Genomic DNA, 18,103 nt, shown 5'->3' on the forward strand with positions numbered 1-18,103 from the left:
TTATGAAATAAATAAAATTCTTAAAAATTGATCATAATTTGATTTATTATTGTTTTGTGCTATTGCATGTGTATTATGTCTTACTCAGAAAATGTATAATGCTTATAAAACGCAGAAAGTGAGGTTAGTAAAACTACTGGTCTGAACTGAAAAATCTGCAGGTTAAAGTAAGATGGATATTTACAACCTATGTTAGCATTAATATATAGTATCAAAATAAAACGATCAAGGAATATGAGTGCAAGACTAGTTATTAATAAAATCTACTTTAGTAGCCATATGAAACATGTTTTATTTGAAATAATCGTAATATAATTAAATTTTAAATAATTCGGAAGACGAGTATTCGAATTGACTATAAAACAATGAGTTAGTATGCCGTTAGTTCTTATATTGATTAATGTGTGTTCATAAGCTATTATTAAGCCTCTAGTGGTGATGAAGTTGATGATGTACAAACTCAAAGATTAATTGTTGCATAGTATTTAACGTGAGGTAATCTACATTATTTTGTTTGAATGTCTTTTTAGTAAAATTAGTGAACATTCATGAATAATTGTATTTTACTGATATTCAAAATTAAGTCCTTCGTAGACTTAAATAATAAAATATTATCATCAGTTAGTGGGTAAGTATAATACTGACAACTTATTTTAACATTTTTGTAAATGAAAATAAATAAATATATGTTACAGCTTGGCAAATTCGAACATGACACGGCAATGGACGTGGTGGGATAGGTTACCGTCGATAGAGATGGCAAACGACTGACATTGCAGTCAGATGTGCCCGTCCCGCACGTCCAGCCCCGCCGTCTGCGTTTACCGGCGAACTATAGGTACTAGGTCATATACGAATTTGCTAGGCAATAGTTAAGTACGAGATGTTACCATAATGTGTATATAAATTATATATTGTAAAACTTAACGATAATAAAAAAATATAGTATCATTTTACCTGTTTGACTGCTATAATAACATACATATTTTTTTTAAACATAAAAAAAACTTAATGCAAATCTTTTACAGTAATATAGTGCATTATTTATGCTCGAGTTAATAATTATTATTCTGTTAGTTACAGTAACTTAAATTATTTTGGTGTTAATTGCGATCAATGTAAGTGCAGTTTGGTTAATTACTAATATTTTATAATAATTATGCATATTTCCAGTTTTCATCTGGCACAGTTATTTAAGACAAAAATAAGATAAATATAGAGATAGTCAACAGATCAATATCAAAATAATTTTCTAAAGTCTAATTCTGGCACGTAATTTCCACATTCTTTTTATGATTATTACGAAATTGTTGTTACAGTTCAACTTCAGTTCAATATCCCTTCAAATGATTAACATTTCTTTAAATAGTTAAAATTATTAGTGGAATGTTTCAGTCTTACTTAAGTACGTTCATAACGCCATGACGCGCATGCGTATATTAATGCTTGATATTACAAATATGTAACGAACCGTCAATAAATTACCATACAATGGTAAAACAATCATAACATCTATACGTAAATAAAATAATGTAGTTCAATCCTTCTTTGAATCTAATTATTTTATGTAAATACAGATATTATGGGACTCGCCATGATTTCAGTAAGGAAATAATTATGTGTCAGAACCAAAAAAACTACTGTTTAACTTTTTTTTCTTTCTCTTTTTCTTCTTTACGGTCACCGGAATCTTCCTTTTTCTTAGCAATAAGTGTGTGTTTGGCTTTCTTCAATTGTTTTTTGACTTTATCTTTCACCTTGCTCTTCTTGGGTGTTGGTATTACTTCTACTGATTTCATAGACGAACTATTTGACTCACTATTTCTTTGCGCTGAAAAATAAGACAATCTGGTTAGTAAGCTATTCATAATGATAATTTGATAAGTATGGGATTTTTTTGGCACTAGCTATTCCACGCGGTTTCGCCGCATGATCCGCGCTGAGAATGTAGTTTCCTAACACCGAACCGACACTACAGAACCGATCTGAAAATTCTACTTTCACGTAGAATTTCAAAACAAAAAACAAACAAAATATTTCCTCTTTATGTAGAAGTATTGATTCATATGTTTTACCTCTCTTGCTGGCGATGGAGGCGGCGATAGCCAGGTCTTCCTGCCGTTCCCGGCGGCGCTCTGCGTCAATTTGTTGCACCAACTCGTCACGCATACGAACTATTTCTACTAGACGTAACACCAGCTTTTCCTCGCGGGCCTGCAACATTCAGTCATTACGTTATAGTAGTTCTAGGCCTAAATTCCATCTCTAAAATTCGAAATACTTTGGTTTTTCCAAAATAAGAATGCTATTCTGGCTATCTAAGTCTATCTATCTGGAGATCGTACTGACATATCTAGGTTCGCACTAAAAGTAAACGGTATGAAATCACCGCTTACAATAAGTAAAAGATTGTACATAAAAGTTTATACCAAACAAAACTGGACAAACGCTCGCATTTGTAATATGTATAGTTAGCAGCAAAATTTTATAAATACAAATTCATAATTTACTAGAACAAAACATGCAACAAAGTGTGTGCTAACTATGAATGTAGATGGATGGAGAGGAAGAGGAAGACCTAAGAAAAGATGGATGGATTGTCTGGAACATGACATGAATAGGAAGGGAGCATTGAAGGGAGTGAGTGTCAGTATGACGAGTGACAGGGGAAAATGGAAGAGGATGACATATTGCGCCGACCCCAAATAAAATTGGGAACAGGGCAGGAGGAAGAAAAAGACTAGAACGTGAAGAAAAACGTGTTGATATAATGTATGTCTTAAGATGAGTGACGGTGAGTCACCTATTACTGCAATTTTCAGTCAAGTGTTTTCCCGCTATGTGCAAACGAGACTTACAATTTACAATGCACTTGAGCTCATTACTTTATTTCTCAGAACCGTTATTCAACTTCTACGTCATAATGTTCGAGTACTGAATTAGTTATAATTTCTTACCTTGTCAGCATCAATGCGATTGACGGCGGGTCGTGATTGAATTATGCGGATCTCATGTTCGATGTCAGCTTGTTCCTGCTCCAAACGCTGTTGTCGTCGTCTGAATATTTACGGTTAAATATTTAGTTGAAAAAATAATAATTAAATTAATAAGTCATATCAAGATTGGATCTTTAGTAAAGTACCTACTCAAGTTGAGTATATAGTTTATTAATTGGTTTTGTGGAATACTATGTTATGCCTTTACGAAAGTTAGCTACATATATCACGAAAAAGCAAATAAGTTATTCCTTCTCAAGGTACGAAAGCCCTTCCAGAAAAATGAATTACGTTACAACAATACATACATGTACATCAATTCAGTTTGTTTTCTGAACAAGTCATTTTTCTCATTCACTAGTTCGCACAGTTGAATTACTAAATCTTCGACTTCCTCTTGTGGAACTGTGTCCGCCTCGTCGCCTGAAACGACACACACATTTATTAGTTACGATGATTTATCACAATTTGCTATATTTTTTTCAAGAATTACAGGGAAAATATCATGATCTTTATTACTGAAATATATCTAAAACTCGATAATTAATTTAGAAGTGACAGTGGGTGCTTGGATAGAAATAAAAGTGCTGGATTATGTTTACCCTCACACTTGTCGCGAATCATTCGTTCTATGAGCACTCCCTGCCGCTCGAGGCCCAGTTGTTGCGTCTCCAATAGATCGAGCTGCACTTGTAACTCTTCAGGCGACATCTGAAGCTTCACCTCGCGTCTCTCTGGGAGAGGCAGGCCTGGTGCTGGACCTTTAGCCTTACGTCCACCTGGAGACAAATGTTTGTTCAGCTTTATCTTCCATAAAAAATATATAATAATTGTATGAAATCCATGAATTACTAGAAAGTGTAGAGTGTACTGATAGATTATTCTTTATTGCAGACCAAGAAAATTAACAACACAGGAAAACACAACACACAAAGAACAGTACAATTGGCGATCTTATCGCTAAACAGCGATTTCTTCTAGACAATCTTTGGATGGAGTTTATCTGAAGAATACATTGAAAACGGTCAGTTTAGGATAGTTTAGGTATTTAACTTATTATAGACTAATTCTTTTTTTAATTCAAACAGATTCACTTGATTTTTACAATCTTAAACTATAAGTGGTCTTAAATAATCTCTTAAATATGCTTATTGTGTCCACACCTTCGGAGCCGATGCTTCTCATGCCAGAAGTGTTGATACCTTTCTCCAGCGAGCCGCCGCCGCCTGACGCCGTGGACAGGCTGCCGGGCGGCGTGGGCGCAGGCCGCCTCTTAAGAGTTGGGGTGCACTTACCGATTGATTTCTAAAACGTATAAAAATATAATAAATAAAATTAATCTACACCGATATAATAAATAGGAAACATATTTTTTTTGTACCCTAAGAGCTCCGAAACTATTGAACAGATTTAAGAAATTCTTTCACTTTTGGGAAGCTATCTCCTAGTAACATAGGCTACACTTTTCCGGGTACGAGAAGTTTCCCAGGAATGCAGGAAAACAGCTAGTAAATACACATGATTTTTTAAATAAAGTCCGAAGTAAATATTATATTTATTTTACGTCTATTCAAACAATACATATGGTGACTAGAAATGTGTGAGTACATAGTCTGAAACAGTTAATGTAAGTAAATACACAAGATTTTTTAAATAAAGTCTAAAGTAAATATTCTATTTATTTTACGTCTATTCAAACAATACATATTGTGACTAGAAATGTGTGAGTACCTAGTCCAAAGATCAACGGGAAACTATATAATCACTACATAATATAAAACAAAGTCGCTTTTTCTGTCCCTATATCCCTTTTGTACTACGCAAATCTTCAAAACTACGCAACCAATTTTCATGCGGTTTTTTTAATCGATAGTGATTAAAGAGGAAGGTTTATATGTATAATAACATGCATTAAATTGTGGGGAAATACTGCTATCCCGTGCGAAGCCGGGGCGGGTCGCTAGTAAATAGATATAAGGAAGACAAGATAAAAAATTAAGAAGTTTAAAGTACTTACTTGATCAGAGTTGACGGTGGAGTTATAGGAGCTGAAAGAGGATATGCTGGCCACGTCATCCATTGAGGTCGAGGGGTAGTGAGGCCGAGGCGCCTCGGTCACGGCGATGGTGGGGGGCGGCGGCGCTTTCGCCTTTTTCCTCCGAGGCGTGCTACCAGGAAGATTAGGTGTACTGGTCGCCATTGAAGATCTGTACATGGAACTGAAAAAAAGTTTCGTTAAAGATTGTGATGTACCTATGTATGTGTGGGTCGCGCTAAATAACGCAATTTTGATATTAACCATTTGATATAAGTACTTTTTGATCTTTTTTTTCTAATATGTGAACTTCGGACAATCAATACTTCTCGAAAAAATCTGTAAGAACAAATATGGAAGGAGTCAAATGGTTAACACAAAATTAATTAAAGAATTGCAAAGTTATTTGGTGCGAACTGGAGTTATTTTTGAACATTCCTTTATAGGGTCCAAAAAACGATTTATTTGAAAGATAAATAATTAAAACCTCTTATTGTGTGTGTCATCATCGTCGGATGAGGGTTCCTCTCCGTCGGACCAGAATGGATTCACAGCTATCAGCCTTTTTCTGTAATAAGGAAGTATATATATAATTTACATATAGCCAATAGTACCTACAACTGGCGCTAATAGTCCCACTTTACCGCTTATATTTTGTAATAATTTAAAATTATGAGTCATGAGACAACATCTAGATATCCTTTCCACTGATTCGTATGCACATACATATGACCATTATGTATTTAAATTATTACGACGTTTTCATTTGCTCTCAAGAGTTGATAATAGTGAAGTAAACATCTTTGACCGTACATACCTGTCTGACTTGCACGAGGTCGGTTTTTAATGTTATTTTATTATTGTAAAGTATTTTAATATAATAAACAAGTCATTAATTAATTAAGTCATATTTTAACAAAGCGAAAACAGATATTAGTTCTATAATTTGTATATTTTTATTAATTCGTTTAGTCTTTAGTTTATTAAAAAATATGCAAAACCTTTCACCTCATCATTATCAACATTTTCGAAAAACTGCAAAATAATATTCGTTTCGATATCAATAGCGGCAATTTGCTGACTATAGTATATCTATTGTGTCAATAATGCATAATATTAACGAGAATCTATACAAGCACGGCCGCACCTACTTCATATCATTCAAATAGGTACATAATGTATGTAAATCCACCTGTGCATGTTATCGTGTATTTCACTGGAGCTAATAAATAGCTGTATATTACGACTCCAATGTTCGCCGGTGACCAGGTAATGTTTGATGTAGGCACGTACCTAGTTATTGTTCCTTTGTTATATTGTGCACTCAGTCGTTGTATGTCGTCATATTATATTTTTTTGTTAGTACTTTGTTAAACGTATTCGGCATCTATTTTGCGGGACATAAGGGGCTAAGGGGGAAACGTTGCGAAATGGTATGGAACATTGATGAGTAGTATTTTTATCAGGAGATCAGCCTCATGGAATTTTATTTCGTCATCACAGCCTAAAACGTCCACTGGTGGACAAAGGCCTTCCCCAAAGCTGGGAGGATTTACTCATACTCATTGCTCTGAGGACGCGGTGTCGGTGAGCGTAAGGTGGGATATTTTTGCAGAGATGCCAACTATCGACCAAAATAAATTTCTTAAATATATGTATGTATTAAAGCGTACTCACATGGGCGTGTTGTCAGATTTCGGTGTGCTTTGGATGGGTGGCACGTCGTCATCTTCTTCATCACTACTACCAAATGGATTTGTGCTGACTTTTTGAGGAGGTGGTACAGTATTCTAAAAGAAAGTTATTATTATAACATTTATAAGTGTTTCAATAAAACAATATGCTTGATATTTGTCAACATTACCTCCTCTTCCTCATCATCTGAAAAGGGATTTAAATGGTCTGGGTATTCTTTAGTTTCCATCTTCATTTCTTTTTCTTTTTTCATAGCAGATGCTAAGGCTTTCTCTAAAGCATTCTGCTTTTTTCTTCTAGGAGGAACACTTATGCTTATTTCTGGACCCTGTTGAATCTCTAAAGCTTGTTCTAGTGGAGGATTATAGTCAATATTTGTTGAGGAACTATTTGCTATTCTGTTGTCATCTGTTTCATTATTGACTTCAGAATGCACACTGCTGCTCACATCATTACTGTCTTCTAACTTATCTGTATTATGTTCAATTGTTTTAATACAGTCTTTGTTTCGTGTTTCAATGTCATCTATACTTTCTAAACTCTTACCAACACTTATATTGTCGTCAGCCAGTTGTGTTTGCAGGAAATTGAACTTTTCAATATTACTTTTATACACTTTCTCGGGAATATTGTTACTTAAAACTGTTTCATTTTCCATTTTCTTATTCACATTTGCTAGTTTAGGTTTTGAGTCTATTTCACATTGAGAACTACTGGTACTGCTAATTTCTTCAGGATTACTTATACTAGTGTCTTTTAATGAAATATTTGAGATTTTATTTTCTAAACTACTGTCTTTTTCTATGTTTTTCTCAAACATGTTTATTTTGTCTACAAAATGATAAGATTTCAATATTAACAGAGATAAATGTTAAGCAAAACAAACAGGCACAAATGAAGATAATACAATCATAACAAAAGCATAGTCTTCCATAAAGTAGTCAAAATGCAGTTCTTATCCACTAGTAGCTAAACTGTGCAATAAGAAAACATTCTAGGGTTGATGAAAAAAGCAGTCAGTCAACAAAGAGAGAACATGATGCAGAGTAGAAACTTCTTGATTGCACATATCCTTGGCAAATACATATCTTAACATAATTAAGCAAGATATTTCTTCATCAGAATTCAATATTTAAAAGTTGTTTATATGGAAATACTTGGTAAATCCACAGTAGCATATCAGTTAATTTTGATAAGATACTGTTTTATTTATGGTTTTATTGAATTCTTTATGGCTTAATTATTTGATTAAATGTCTTCAATGTAAAAGTAAAATGAAGCACTCACCCAAAATAGATTGTGGTCTTGATTTGTATTTAGGAGTTGGGGGTTCCTCTATGGACACTGATTTTGTCTCATGCGGTGTATCAGTGAATGCCAGCATCCCCATTTGATCATGATCATTATTATTAAGATATTTTGATAAAGTCTTTTCATTTTTACAACTATCACAGGTAAATTCAGATCCTTCTACTATCTCGAAATTCTTAGGGTTTAGATGTCCGGAGCATTTAGAGCAACGGAAACATCTTCTGTGGTACAGTTTGTGCGATACAAGTAGGCGCTGGGCAAGGTACACAGGCAGGCCACATGCTGCACATTTGTCTAGACCAGTCTTGCCAAACCTTATTGGTGCCTAGTAAGTAATAAAGATAGGTATTAGAATTCAAGACAGAAAGTGTAAGAGAAATTAGGAACACAATAGTTTCAATGCAAACATTGCACACAGACATTTAGAAAGTTTAATATTAAATGATATTATTATACTCACTGATGTCTCTGTAGTGGTTGTTTGAGGTGATACCTTGGACTCACTTTCTGATAATTTTGTATTTACTGTAATAAATACAAACAAAATAATACTTTTAACCATAGGACAAGCAAAAAGGCGAAAAACAGACTAATAAAAAGTAGTTTTTCAAGACTTAATAAATAATACTAGTATAAAACTGACCTGTATGACCTAAGCGTTGGTAAAACTGGGACAGGTAAGTTAAAATTGATAGTCTGTCTGGCACATCATTCTCAACCATGTCCTCTGGGTCTAATAGTGAGGGAATGCCTAGGTGCTTCTCAGCCACACTGTATGCTAAATGATTATTTTCATAAATGTTTTCTGGATTCAACTTGGATATATCACTGCAAATCACAACAAATACATAAAATGGAATACTTATTTCAAACTTATTTTACATAGAAAAATATTATATTATATTTATTCCAATGCTGATTAAAAGAACAATGAAATTATTGTTAATACAGATTTTACTTACATTAAATCTGGCCTAAAATGATGAACCAATGCACAAAATGCTATGCCATTTCTCCAGGAAGTTGTCATATTATCTATTTGCACTTCAGGACAGTCTTTCACTAAGCGCTTACACCACAACTCCAGAGCTTTAGTCCCTTTTCTTTCAGACATTATTAGAACTTTTAGCAACTTTTCAACCACTTTAAAATGTTCATCATCTATGACTCATATGAGTCTTTTCACTGAAAATAACAATGTACCTTTAATATCACATTTGCAGTGTATAACGCTGTTCTTATTTTTCAGATATTAAGCATTGAATAGTATTTAAATATTATTTTTCAATAAAATATTCATTACAAGTTAGTGGTTAGTTGGCAATTTGGCATTGGCTAGGGATGTAACGCACTTGCCACAAAAAGTAAAAGTGCACTCAAACGTCAAACAAAATTGACTTGTCTTACTAAATTAGTCGATTTGTGCTTGTTTGGTATCGAGAACTTGCTGCTTAATGTAAGGCACTCCCTAGACTGTCAATTGCTCAACATTATAATATAGTGCATTGATATCCATGGTAAATATTGAAGATTGCGCAATGATTATTATAAGTAGGTTTAAGGACAAGGACCACCATTTTTGTGTTATGACCTTATATGGACGATATTGTTCGACAAATCATCAGCTTCTGCTATTCTGCTACCATATTGCCAAACTGTCCCGAAGTTTGAGAAGTCGTTCAATTTCTGAGGCCCGATTCTCCTAAGTTAATAATGTAAAAAATGAATCGCAATTTTGACTTAAATCGGGCATCTGCTACTAATAAAAGACCAATCGTATCCCAACGACATCGATTGGTTCGCGACTGGTCTGGGGCCCGATTCTCTTAAGTTGATAATGTTAAAATCGAATCGCAATAGCAGTTTTAACCATATCGGGCATTCTGCTACCAATAAAAGACCAATCGTATTCGATTGACATTTGATTGGTGTGCGATTGGTCTGCTATTTTCTGTGATTTTGGTCTATACGGTAGTTTGCTATACAATCATTTTGCAATCGTTAATCATTTGCAGAGAAAATGATTAATTATTGAATGACAGAAAAGGATAAAAACGTTTTTTTGAAAGAAAAAATAGCGGAATGCCACATACGCTTTAATCGCAATCGAGTCGGGATTGGATCTCAGTCAAGTAAAATTAGGAGAATCGGGCCCCTGTCATTAATTTGGTCTATACAGGGGCCCGATTCTCCTAATTTTACTTAAGCGACATACGATTCACATTCAACTGCGATCCAATCACGACTCGATTACGATTGAAGCGTATGTGGCATTCAGCTTTTTTTTCTTTGAAATAAACGTTTTTATCCTTTTCTGTCATTCATTATGAATCATTTTGTCTGCAAATGTTTTACGATTGCAATATGATTATAGAGCAAACTACCGTACCTATAGACCAAAATCACCAAAGTAGCAGACCAATCGCAAACCAATCGACTATCGTTGGATTACGATTGGTCTTATACTATTAGTAGCAGAATGCCCGATATAGTTAAAACTGCTATTGCGACCATATTGCGATTCGAAATCGTAAATAATTTGCAGACAATATGATTCATTATTGGATCACAGAAATTGATAAAAACGTTTATTTAAAAGAAAGAAAAAAATTGCGGAATGCCACATATGCTTCAATCGTTATTAAGTCGTGATTGGATCTTAGTCGGATGTGAATCTTATATCGCTTAAGTAAAATTAGTAGAATCGCGCCCCCGGTCGTCGTCGTGCATTGAACGAAATTAGTATACCTAATATACTACATTATTTATTTACCTGGGAAGGATTGGCGATTAAACTAACATTCGCATAAAAGTGAATTTATGATATAAAAAAATAATGCAATAAAACTGATCAATGATCATGTTATAAACGAATTATCTCCGTTTTAGAAGACAGTTTTATTTTTTAAAAAGGGCTTCGGGCAATGTTCTGTGATTTCAAGTAGTTCATTAATATTTCCTAATCTTATCTAAGTCTATCTAATAATTGCGTTTACAGAAATAGAGAATGAATGAGCCGACTGAGATAAAGTTAGGACTTTATTAAACTATTCCTTCTGTCTGAGATAGGTAGATATCTAAGATATGGGGTGTGTAAATAATAAAAAATCAACATAGCTTTCAATAGGATTTATTAGGCATAAGTACGGTTTAATTTTTAGGCAGGTAGGTTCTCTTAATATTTATTTAGGTAATTAAGAAATTAGAAATTGGCAAGGATTGGCCGGCAATTTCCAAGAGCATCAGGTTTGTACCCAGAAGGACACTGGCTAGGAACACTTATAATATTTCTGTGGGAATCGCTAACATCAGACAAGGCCTCGTATTGAATTTGCAACCTGAAAAAAAAAAGTTGGTATAGTTATTGTGTTTCATTTACCTATAACGTTGACTTTCATGAGTCAATTGAATATCTTAATTGTCCTCCCTTATCACAGATTACTTCAGAGGATTAAGTAAGTTGTAGCAACATGTGTTGTGTTGTAACTACTAATCTATGTATAAGGGTTTAAACGGCATATTTTGTGATTCATGATGTCATCAGAGGTTTCCTTTTTATGTTGTAACTATGCCCTCTAGAACTACTAATATTATATCGGGGCAACATTAATTTGTTTGTAAAGACTCCATCTTAAAGACCCAATGTTGCAAGCTACAGTATCCCGGGTGACATTTTGTCCGGGTACGGGAGGTATTTTCGACGGGAAGCGGGTGAAACCCCGGATAACAGCTAGTGTATAATATCATAATTCCTAAGTTAAGTACCTAGTCTGGGAGCATAATCGTTTTGGTATTTAAGATTAATTTCAGCCAAACTTTTTATACACTCAAGGTTCTCTCGTATATTATGGTCCTCATGAGCTAATACTTCAATTAACAAAAATAAGGAATCCTTACCTACCTTTTCCACACATCACGGCATTGGCCATTGACGTACTGTTGTCCTGGAGGACAGTTAGGGGGAACGGTCACAACATTTTTCGAGTTAGGTGCGCTCTTCCATATATCGCGACAGGATCCATTAATCCATTGTTGTCCGGGGCGACAGTTAGGTGGGACAGTCACTACATTTTTCGGTGAATTATCGCTATATTCCAATCGACAATCACTAAAAAAAAAAAAAAAATTACCAATCACCTCATTTAAAACGTGGTCTTAAAAATACCGGATTTAGTATTAACTAGGCTTAGAGTATCTTACTGTGTTCGACGCCATGGTTTATGCCTGGTACTAAAGCCGGTACTTTCTTGGGATCACGTTTTATATTTAGTGTCTAGAAATGATAAGGTACCTACTACCTACTTATTTAATTCCGAGTATAGGCATTCCCCCATTGTAATAATTTTAAAGTTTTCCTTATTAGGTTCGTGTTGTCTTATCGTTATGAATTGATTTTATTTAGGTACCTACGTTACAAGCATTATGAACAATAACAATTATGATGTTTATCAATGAATTAGGTGATTCTGTTAATTCAGTCAGATTAAGATTTCCCCCTTCTCATTTACGAAACATTACATGAAAGAACGGCAATGTTTTCCTTAAGTTTAAAACTAGTTTCTTGTTGTTGTTCTTTAGGAACTTAACGAACTAGCATGTTCGGTTATATCAGAGGGGCGACATTTTTACGCAGAAGCCTAATTTTCAAAAAAAAAACGTGGTAGGCTGCGGTAATGACATTTGGTATTTCCATAAAATGTTAACATCGTGTACTTGGGTACTACTAGGTACCACTAATATGTAGCTAGTAGCTACGTTAAAATGTCATGAACAATTTGTACCAAAAGGATCGGGGACAAATATTTTTAACCGAGATAAGCAATTTCACAATAAGATATATCTTATCTTCATTTCAGCCTGAAAACACAAAACTTTACTGTGTTTACGACCAGTCTTATTGGTTATTTAGGTGCATTTTATCTCGGACAGAAAAAATTAATTGGTTGGAATAGAGCGTCAGTGGATGTATACAAGTAGGTAAAAATTAAACGCAATACCTTACCTAGCATAATTTTGCTCTAGAAGAGCTTTGATCCAGATGTCACGGCATTGTCCATTGACATACACTTGTCCTGGACAACAGTTAGCTGGTACTGTGACAACGTTGGTAGGTGCAGCAGTAACTTTCCAAATGTCACGACATTCTCCGTTCACCCAGGCCTGTCCTTCGGGACAGTTCGAAGGAACCGTCACCACATTTTGCGGCCCAATATCGATGTTAGGTCGGGCACTACAAAAACTAGCAAGGCAGTACAGAAGCGTTACGATAATAATCATTATACTTTTTGCTTGCACTTTATTGCGAAATTATTTTGTTTAGCGGCTGCCTGATGCGTACTTCAAGATGAGAACAATTGGACAGGAATCTTAATTGATTTCTGATTATATTTATCACTTTTAACGTTGTTTATAGAGTAGATAATCGAGTGACGTAGCAGATAACTTATCACTTCTTGATTTATTTATACAAAAGGGGGTTTTGTAGGTACTTACAGGTACTTGTACAAATGTATACAATGTTACCTTTAATATATATTTCTTCCCAATTGTTCCCTTTGTAACCCAATCAATTTATCAATTGAGGGGTACTTAGGGTACAGTATATGCCTGCGTTAGTATTCCCAGGGATTCTTAGTATGTCAATTTGTCCATTGGGATGAAACATCCTATGCACCAATGTTGAATCATGGCGAATAGTAACGTTTTGCAGGTGAACTTAGAGTCCAAAATCCATCTTACCCACCGACATGAGCCACTGTCGTGGACTCTAGTCCCTGCTGGCTGGTGTGGATAAGTAATTTCCTGTTATTAACCAATAGCTGACGTGTTTGTGTATCACCGTTCCTGTGTTTCTAGAAAGAGAATAATCTTAATCCATATTGAACATTTGTGGGAAATTGTTATAGACATCTATTACCCAATACACTTTACCTACCATAATAATAACCAATAGCTGACGTGTTTGTGTATCACCGTTCCTGTGTTTCTAGAAAGAGAATAATCTTAATCCATATTGAACATTTGTGGGAAATTGTTATAGACATCTATTACCCAATACACTTTACCTACCTTAGCCTTTTCTAGTCCAAGTTCCTGAAATATTACCATACATTTCAAGGACGCTTAAACATTATGCTTTGGTTGACCTTCTGTAGTCGTCATTAAGCACCTAAGTAAAAGATCCAGCCAACTGGTCCGTGTGTAAGACATTTGGCACTTAGGTATCAGTCTAATTGCCGGGCGTGAGCTTTATAGCTTTTGTGAATAAATATATCCAATGGTTTATTATTTCAAACTATAGGTCCCGGCTGTCACTAAACATCCTTGACAGTCGTTACGGGTAGTCAGTAGCCAGTAAGTCTGACACCAGTCTAACCAAGGGGTATTGGGCTGCCCGGGTAAGAGGGCCTGTAAAGCGCTGATACTCAGCCATATCCGGTTAAACTGGAAGCCGACCCCAACATAGTTGGGAATAAGGATCGGAGGATAGGATAGGATAGGTTCATTATTTCCAAATAGCATGTGGCTATTTTAATATCAAAATTTTTAGGCGACTAGGATAATTAGGCTATTAGGCAAGAGTTATTTCAGAAGTTATCAGAGATTGGCAAATGTCTAACATGACACTTAGGTGTGTACCATCTCTTTATCCTACCATGTAACATGATTGCATAACCATTTGTAAACCATCGAAGTTTGCAACATAGTTTATCGATTTCATGAAGGTTTGTTTTGGTGCTCAGTTGTTTGGGTTTCCATGGAGGAATATTGATTCCACGAAAGGCTTCATGTTGTTTGCGTGTGGTCCATTTATAGCGTTTACCCAGGCACTAACGTAGGTCACAGCACCTATGTACGTGTTGTAAGCATGTAGGTACTTACATCTGTAGTGCGCAGTAGGGTGGGCGGTCAACATTCGACCATATTCCTCGGTCGATTCACTTAACGTTCGAGAAACAGAGTGTATTACGCGACGGTATAGTGTTGACGTACAATTGTAAAAGTGAAAACAGTGAAGTTAAAAAAACTGAACTTTTGTTAGAAATTCAAGGACTCAAATATGAATCGGAAATATATTTTAGCGGCATTCGCTATTTTATTAATTGTTTGTGCTGAAGGAAGAAAAACGTCTGGCCGAAGTCGTGGTTCGGGTTCTGGTCGGGGATCAAGTAAAAAGACAAATTACAATCCACAACCTGCACCAACTTCATTCAGTAATCCCCAGGCTTCAGCTCCGAAGCCAACTTTATTCGGCTGGCAGGAGCGCCCTGCTCAAAAATCGAACACCCAAACACTTTCTTCGTGGCAATCAAAGCCGTCCAGCGGGCAAAGTCATTCGTACCCTTCTAGTGGAACAGGATTATCTGGTGACAAGACTAAACCACAAGTTAATCATGAAAGTGTTCAACGAAGTAGTGCTTCTAATAATTTAGCTGGTCAACAACATACCAACAGTCAACCAGGTCACTCTTACCCATCATCGAATGGTTTGTCAGGAAGCGGTAGTGGATATCCTCAGCAAACTGCTAGCAAATATCCACAGCAACAAGGATCTGGAGTATCGGGAAATACTGGAACAGGACCGGCGGGATACCCACAATCACACGGCTCAGGATTATCAGGAAGTGGTCAGCCTGGTCATAGCTATCCACAACAAACTGGTTCCGGTAGCGGTTACCCACAACAATCTGGCTCCGGTAGTGGCTACCCACAACACAATAGTGGAGGACCTGGATCCGCTGTCGCACCACCCCCGTACAGCGGACCGAATTTTCAAAATAACTATGGAAATAATTACCACCCACAAGGTCCACCTCCTCCTTATTCAAATTACGGCTCTAGCTATGGAGGTATGGGTGGGCATGGTGCGTATAATCCAGGATACGGCTCTCAAGCACCAGGATACTTTGGAAACTATGGAAACTATGGCAAAGGTAGTGGTGGTATGAGTCGCACAGGAAGCGCTCTTACGGGAGTTGGCATTGCAGGCGCTGGTATTGGAACTGTATTGACTGGATTGGCTCTTTGGAATTTGGCACGGTCTACTGGGCAGCATCATCATACCGTTATTTATGACAACAGAGGTCAGCCCGTAGCTGTCGCCCCGTCCAACGATACCGCTCCGGTAGCTGATTCAATTTTAGCGGATTTAGTAAATTGCAGTTTGACTATAAGTAATGATGACAAAACTGAAGTGCTGGCTATACCCTGTTCTATTGCGACTTCATTTACACCGGAAGCCGATGTAAAAGAGTCTGGTATAAACGAAAACAAAAATGACAACACAAAGTGCACTATTACAGTTCTCACAAAAGCTGGTAAAGAATTTATGACCACTATACCTTGTTCAATTCTTTTAAACACCGCTGCAGAAAATAATGTTACAGAACCACCTTTGGTAGTTGATGAATCAGCCAATATAAGTAATGTTACTAATGACGCAGTCATCCAAAATGGCACGTTAATGGACAGCAACGCCACTTTAAGTGAACCGACGGCACTCAGGCTATCTGGTGACGATATTAATTTGGATGATGCAAAGTTATCGCATTTGAACTGCACTCCGCATTCCGGAGAAATAAGAGACCCCATCAATCCTTGCTTCGCTGTAAATCATAACTTGACTGTTATCCCATTACCAGCCACAGAGGAACCAAAATAATTATTATATGTATTTATCTGTTTTAAGGAGGCAATTAATAGTCCTACGGATATGGAAAGTCTAATATAATACTCTCTTTTGTGTGTGGAGTTAAAATTTATAATAAAGAGAACATTTGAAATGTTAATTATTGACGTATGTAGGTATCTGTTCGTATAAACAATCCGAATATAAAATATAATAAATAATAGTTTACTTTATTTGCCAGAAGTGCAATTAGAAGTCCAAAAGTGTTTTTCAGTGTTCAGTGTTCCTCACAGATATAGCACGTTATTGTCTTATTTGAATCATTGATCGAGTCCGATCAAGTGACATCTCGTAAATCAATTCATGTAAGTTAAAAGTTACATCATTTGCATTGAAATTGTAATAAAAACACATACATACATACATTTCACTCCGTACTCAATCGCTATGAGAAAATATTATCAGAGTTTAGATACAGGGGAAAAGCCAATTTGGCTTTTAACATGTGCAAGCAGTACCCAAATGACTCATCGCCGAATTAAGCCATTGTTTTGATTTATACATAAAGTATAATTAATTACCTACCTATATAATAATTATTAATTTTTATCTGGTGTGTTTGTGTGAAAATTTGATACATGTCACTAACCGATTTTTATTGCACCATTTGCATAAAACTTTTAAATTGTACTACTCGGTACCTCATTACTGTTGGTGTTTAAGTATAAATTATAGTAATGTGAGCCAAAATATATTGTTTGGATTGAAAATAATGTGTATTTTATTTATTGTAAATCTTGACCGCAAAGCACCTGTAGCTTCTTAATCTCGATTTAATTAGGTTTGTGTCCCAAGTACGCACACTATAACGGTATACAACCCATTGCTCTCAAATTCTTCATTTGTTACTAATTTCGTAATTCAATAAGGAAATTATGACATTCAAATAATTAAAGGAAGGTTATTGACCCGCTCAAGGGGTGTCCTTCAGTAAGTAATTTATCGATTGCGTATTTAGATAAGTTGACCTTAATTAGGAGTACCTGGTATTGCATCTTAACTATCAGTTTGCCGAATAAAAGATTCAAGTGATAACATTGGACGGAATTAACTTAGGTACCAAGTGCTGGATTTTTCCTTAATTAGTAGGTATCAAACGCATGTTTTCCAGAGTTTAAATAATCTCAATAAGTTCAAGTTATTTTTTATTAACTTATACTGGAAAATATACTTACCACTTTAATGTAAGGTCTAACTATAGTAAGGGAAATACGAAGTAGGTCCCTGCTAACCACATTTCCCATCTACAAACCAAATTCCAAAGTAAAAAAAAAAATTAAATGGTAAGTTTAGTAGATACATGCATACTTACTAAGGTTGACATAAGGTTGGGACCGTTGTAGGTTCTTAGAATATTCTTTTAGAAACCTCTTTTTA

The 18,103-nt window shown here is 35.5% G+C and overlaps 3 protein-coding genes across 6 annotated transcripts; 1 reads left to right on the forward strand and 2 right to left on the reverse strand.

Annotated features, from left to right (window-relative positions):
• Positions 1-26: 26 nt before the first annotated feature.
• LOC110369911 (MICAL-like protein 1) lies at positions 27-9,480 on the reverse strand. 3 transcript variants are annotated; one of them, XM_021325541.3, is made up of 15 exons: positions 9,341-9,480; positions 9,000-9,222; positions 8,681-8,865; positions 8,498-8,562; positions 8,014-8,362; positions 6,896-7,557; positions 6,709-6,821; positions 5,519-5,599; positions 5,014-5,215; positions 4,160-4,301; positions 3,599-3,775; positions 3,305-3,419; positions 2,958-3,057; positions 2,076-2,214; positions 27-1,831 (listed from the first exon to the last, which is right to left on the reverse strand). In XM_021325541.3, the coding sequence occupies exons 2-15, from the start codon at positions 9,149-9,151 to the stop codon at positions 1,638-1,640; spliced, it is 2,676 nt and encodes an 891-aa protein (XP_021181216.3). In that variant the 5' UTR covers positions 9,152-9,222; positions 9,341-9,480; the 3' UTR covers positions 27-1,637. The 3 variants fall into 3 exon arrangements, with proteins under 3 accessions (XP_021181216.3, XP_021181217.3, XP_063892173.1); XM_021325542.3 differs by having other exon boundaries at positions 3,605-3,775; positions 9,000-9,398; XM_064036103.1 differs by having other exon boundaries at positions 9,000-9,397.
• A 1,671-nt stretch (positions 9,481-11,151) lies between these two features.
• Positions 11,152-13,424, reverse strand: LOC110370009 (uncharacterized). Of its 2 annotated transcripts, none has more exons than XR_010276784.1 (3): positions 13,040-13,424; positions 11,935-12,145; positions 11,152-11,375 (listed from the first exon to the last, which is right to left on the reverse strand). XR_010276784.1 is itself a non-coding variant. In XM_021325694.3 (3 exons), the coding sequence occupies exons 1-3, from the start codon at positions 13,312-13,314 to the stop codon at positions 11,240-11,242; spliced, it is 618 nt and encodes a 205-aa protein (XP_021181369.3). In that variant the 5' UTR covers positions 13,315-13,424; the 3' UTR covers positions 11,152-11,239. The 2 variants fall into 2 exon arrangements, 1 of the variants encoding a protein (XP_021181369.3); XM_021325694.3 differs by having other exon boundaries at positions 11,939-12,145.
• Positions 13,425-14,870: 1,446 nt separating this feature from the next.
• Positions 14,871-17,051, forward strand: LOC110369994 (hornerin). The gene has a single exon (XM_021325679.3). The coding sequence runs from the start codon at positions 15,098-15,100 to the stop codon at positions 16,697-16,699; it is 1,602 nt and encodes a 533-aa protein (XP_021181354.3). The 5' UTR covers positions 14,871-15,097; the 3' UTR covers positions 16,700-17,051.
• The last annotated feature ends 1,052 nt before the right edge of the window (positions 17,052-18,103 follow it).

Source organism: Helicoverpa armigera, chromosome 9 (assembly GCF_030705265.1).
Source record: "Helicoverpa armigera isolate CAAS_96S chromosome 9, ASM3070526v1, whole genome shotgun sequence".
Lineage (NCBI taxonomy): Eukaryota > Metazoa > Arthropoda > Insecta > Lepidoptera > Noctuidae > Helicoverpa > Helicoverpa armigera.

Bases quoted from the DNA above. Each gene is read 5' to 3' on its own strand.
- LOC110369911 (XM_021325541.3), bottom strand. From the start codon at position 9,151: ATGTCTGAAAGAAAAGGGACTAAAGCTCTGGAGTTGTGGTGTAAGCGC. The intron at 8,363-8,497 runs GTGAGTATAATA...ATTACTTACTAG, and splicing joins CAACCACTACAGAGACATCA to GCACCAATAAGGTTTGGCAA. The intron at 5,216-5,518 runs GTTTTAATTATT...ACTTTTTTTCAG, and splicing joins GATGACACACACAATAAGAG to TTCCATGTACAGATCTTCAA.
- LOC110370009 (XM_021325694.3), bottom strand. From the start codon at position 13,314: ATGATTATTATCGTAACGCTTCTGTACTGCCTTGCTAGTTTTTGTAGT. The intron at 12,146-13,039 runs GTAAGGTATTGC...TTTTTTTTTTAG, and splicing joins CTAGAGCAAAATTATGCTAG to TGATTGTCGATTGGAATATA. The intron at 11,376-11,938 runs GTAGGTAAGGAT...TTTTTTTTTCAG, and splicing joins TGCCGTGATGTGTGGAAAAG to GTTGCAAATTCAATACGAGG.
- LOC110369994 (XM_021325679.3), top strand. From the start codon at position 15,098: ATGAATCGGAAATATATTTTAGCGGCATTCGCTATTTTATTAATTGTT.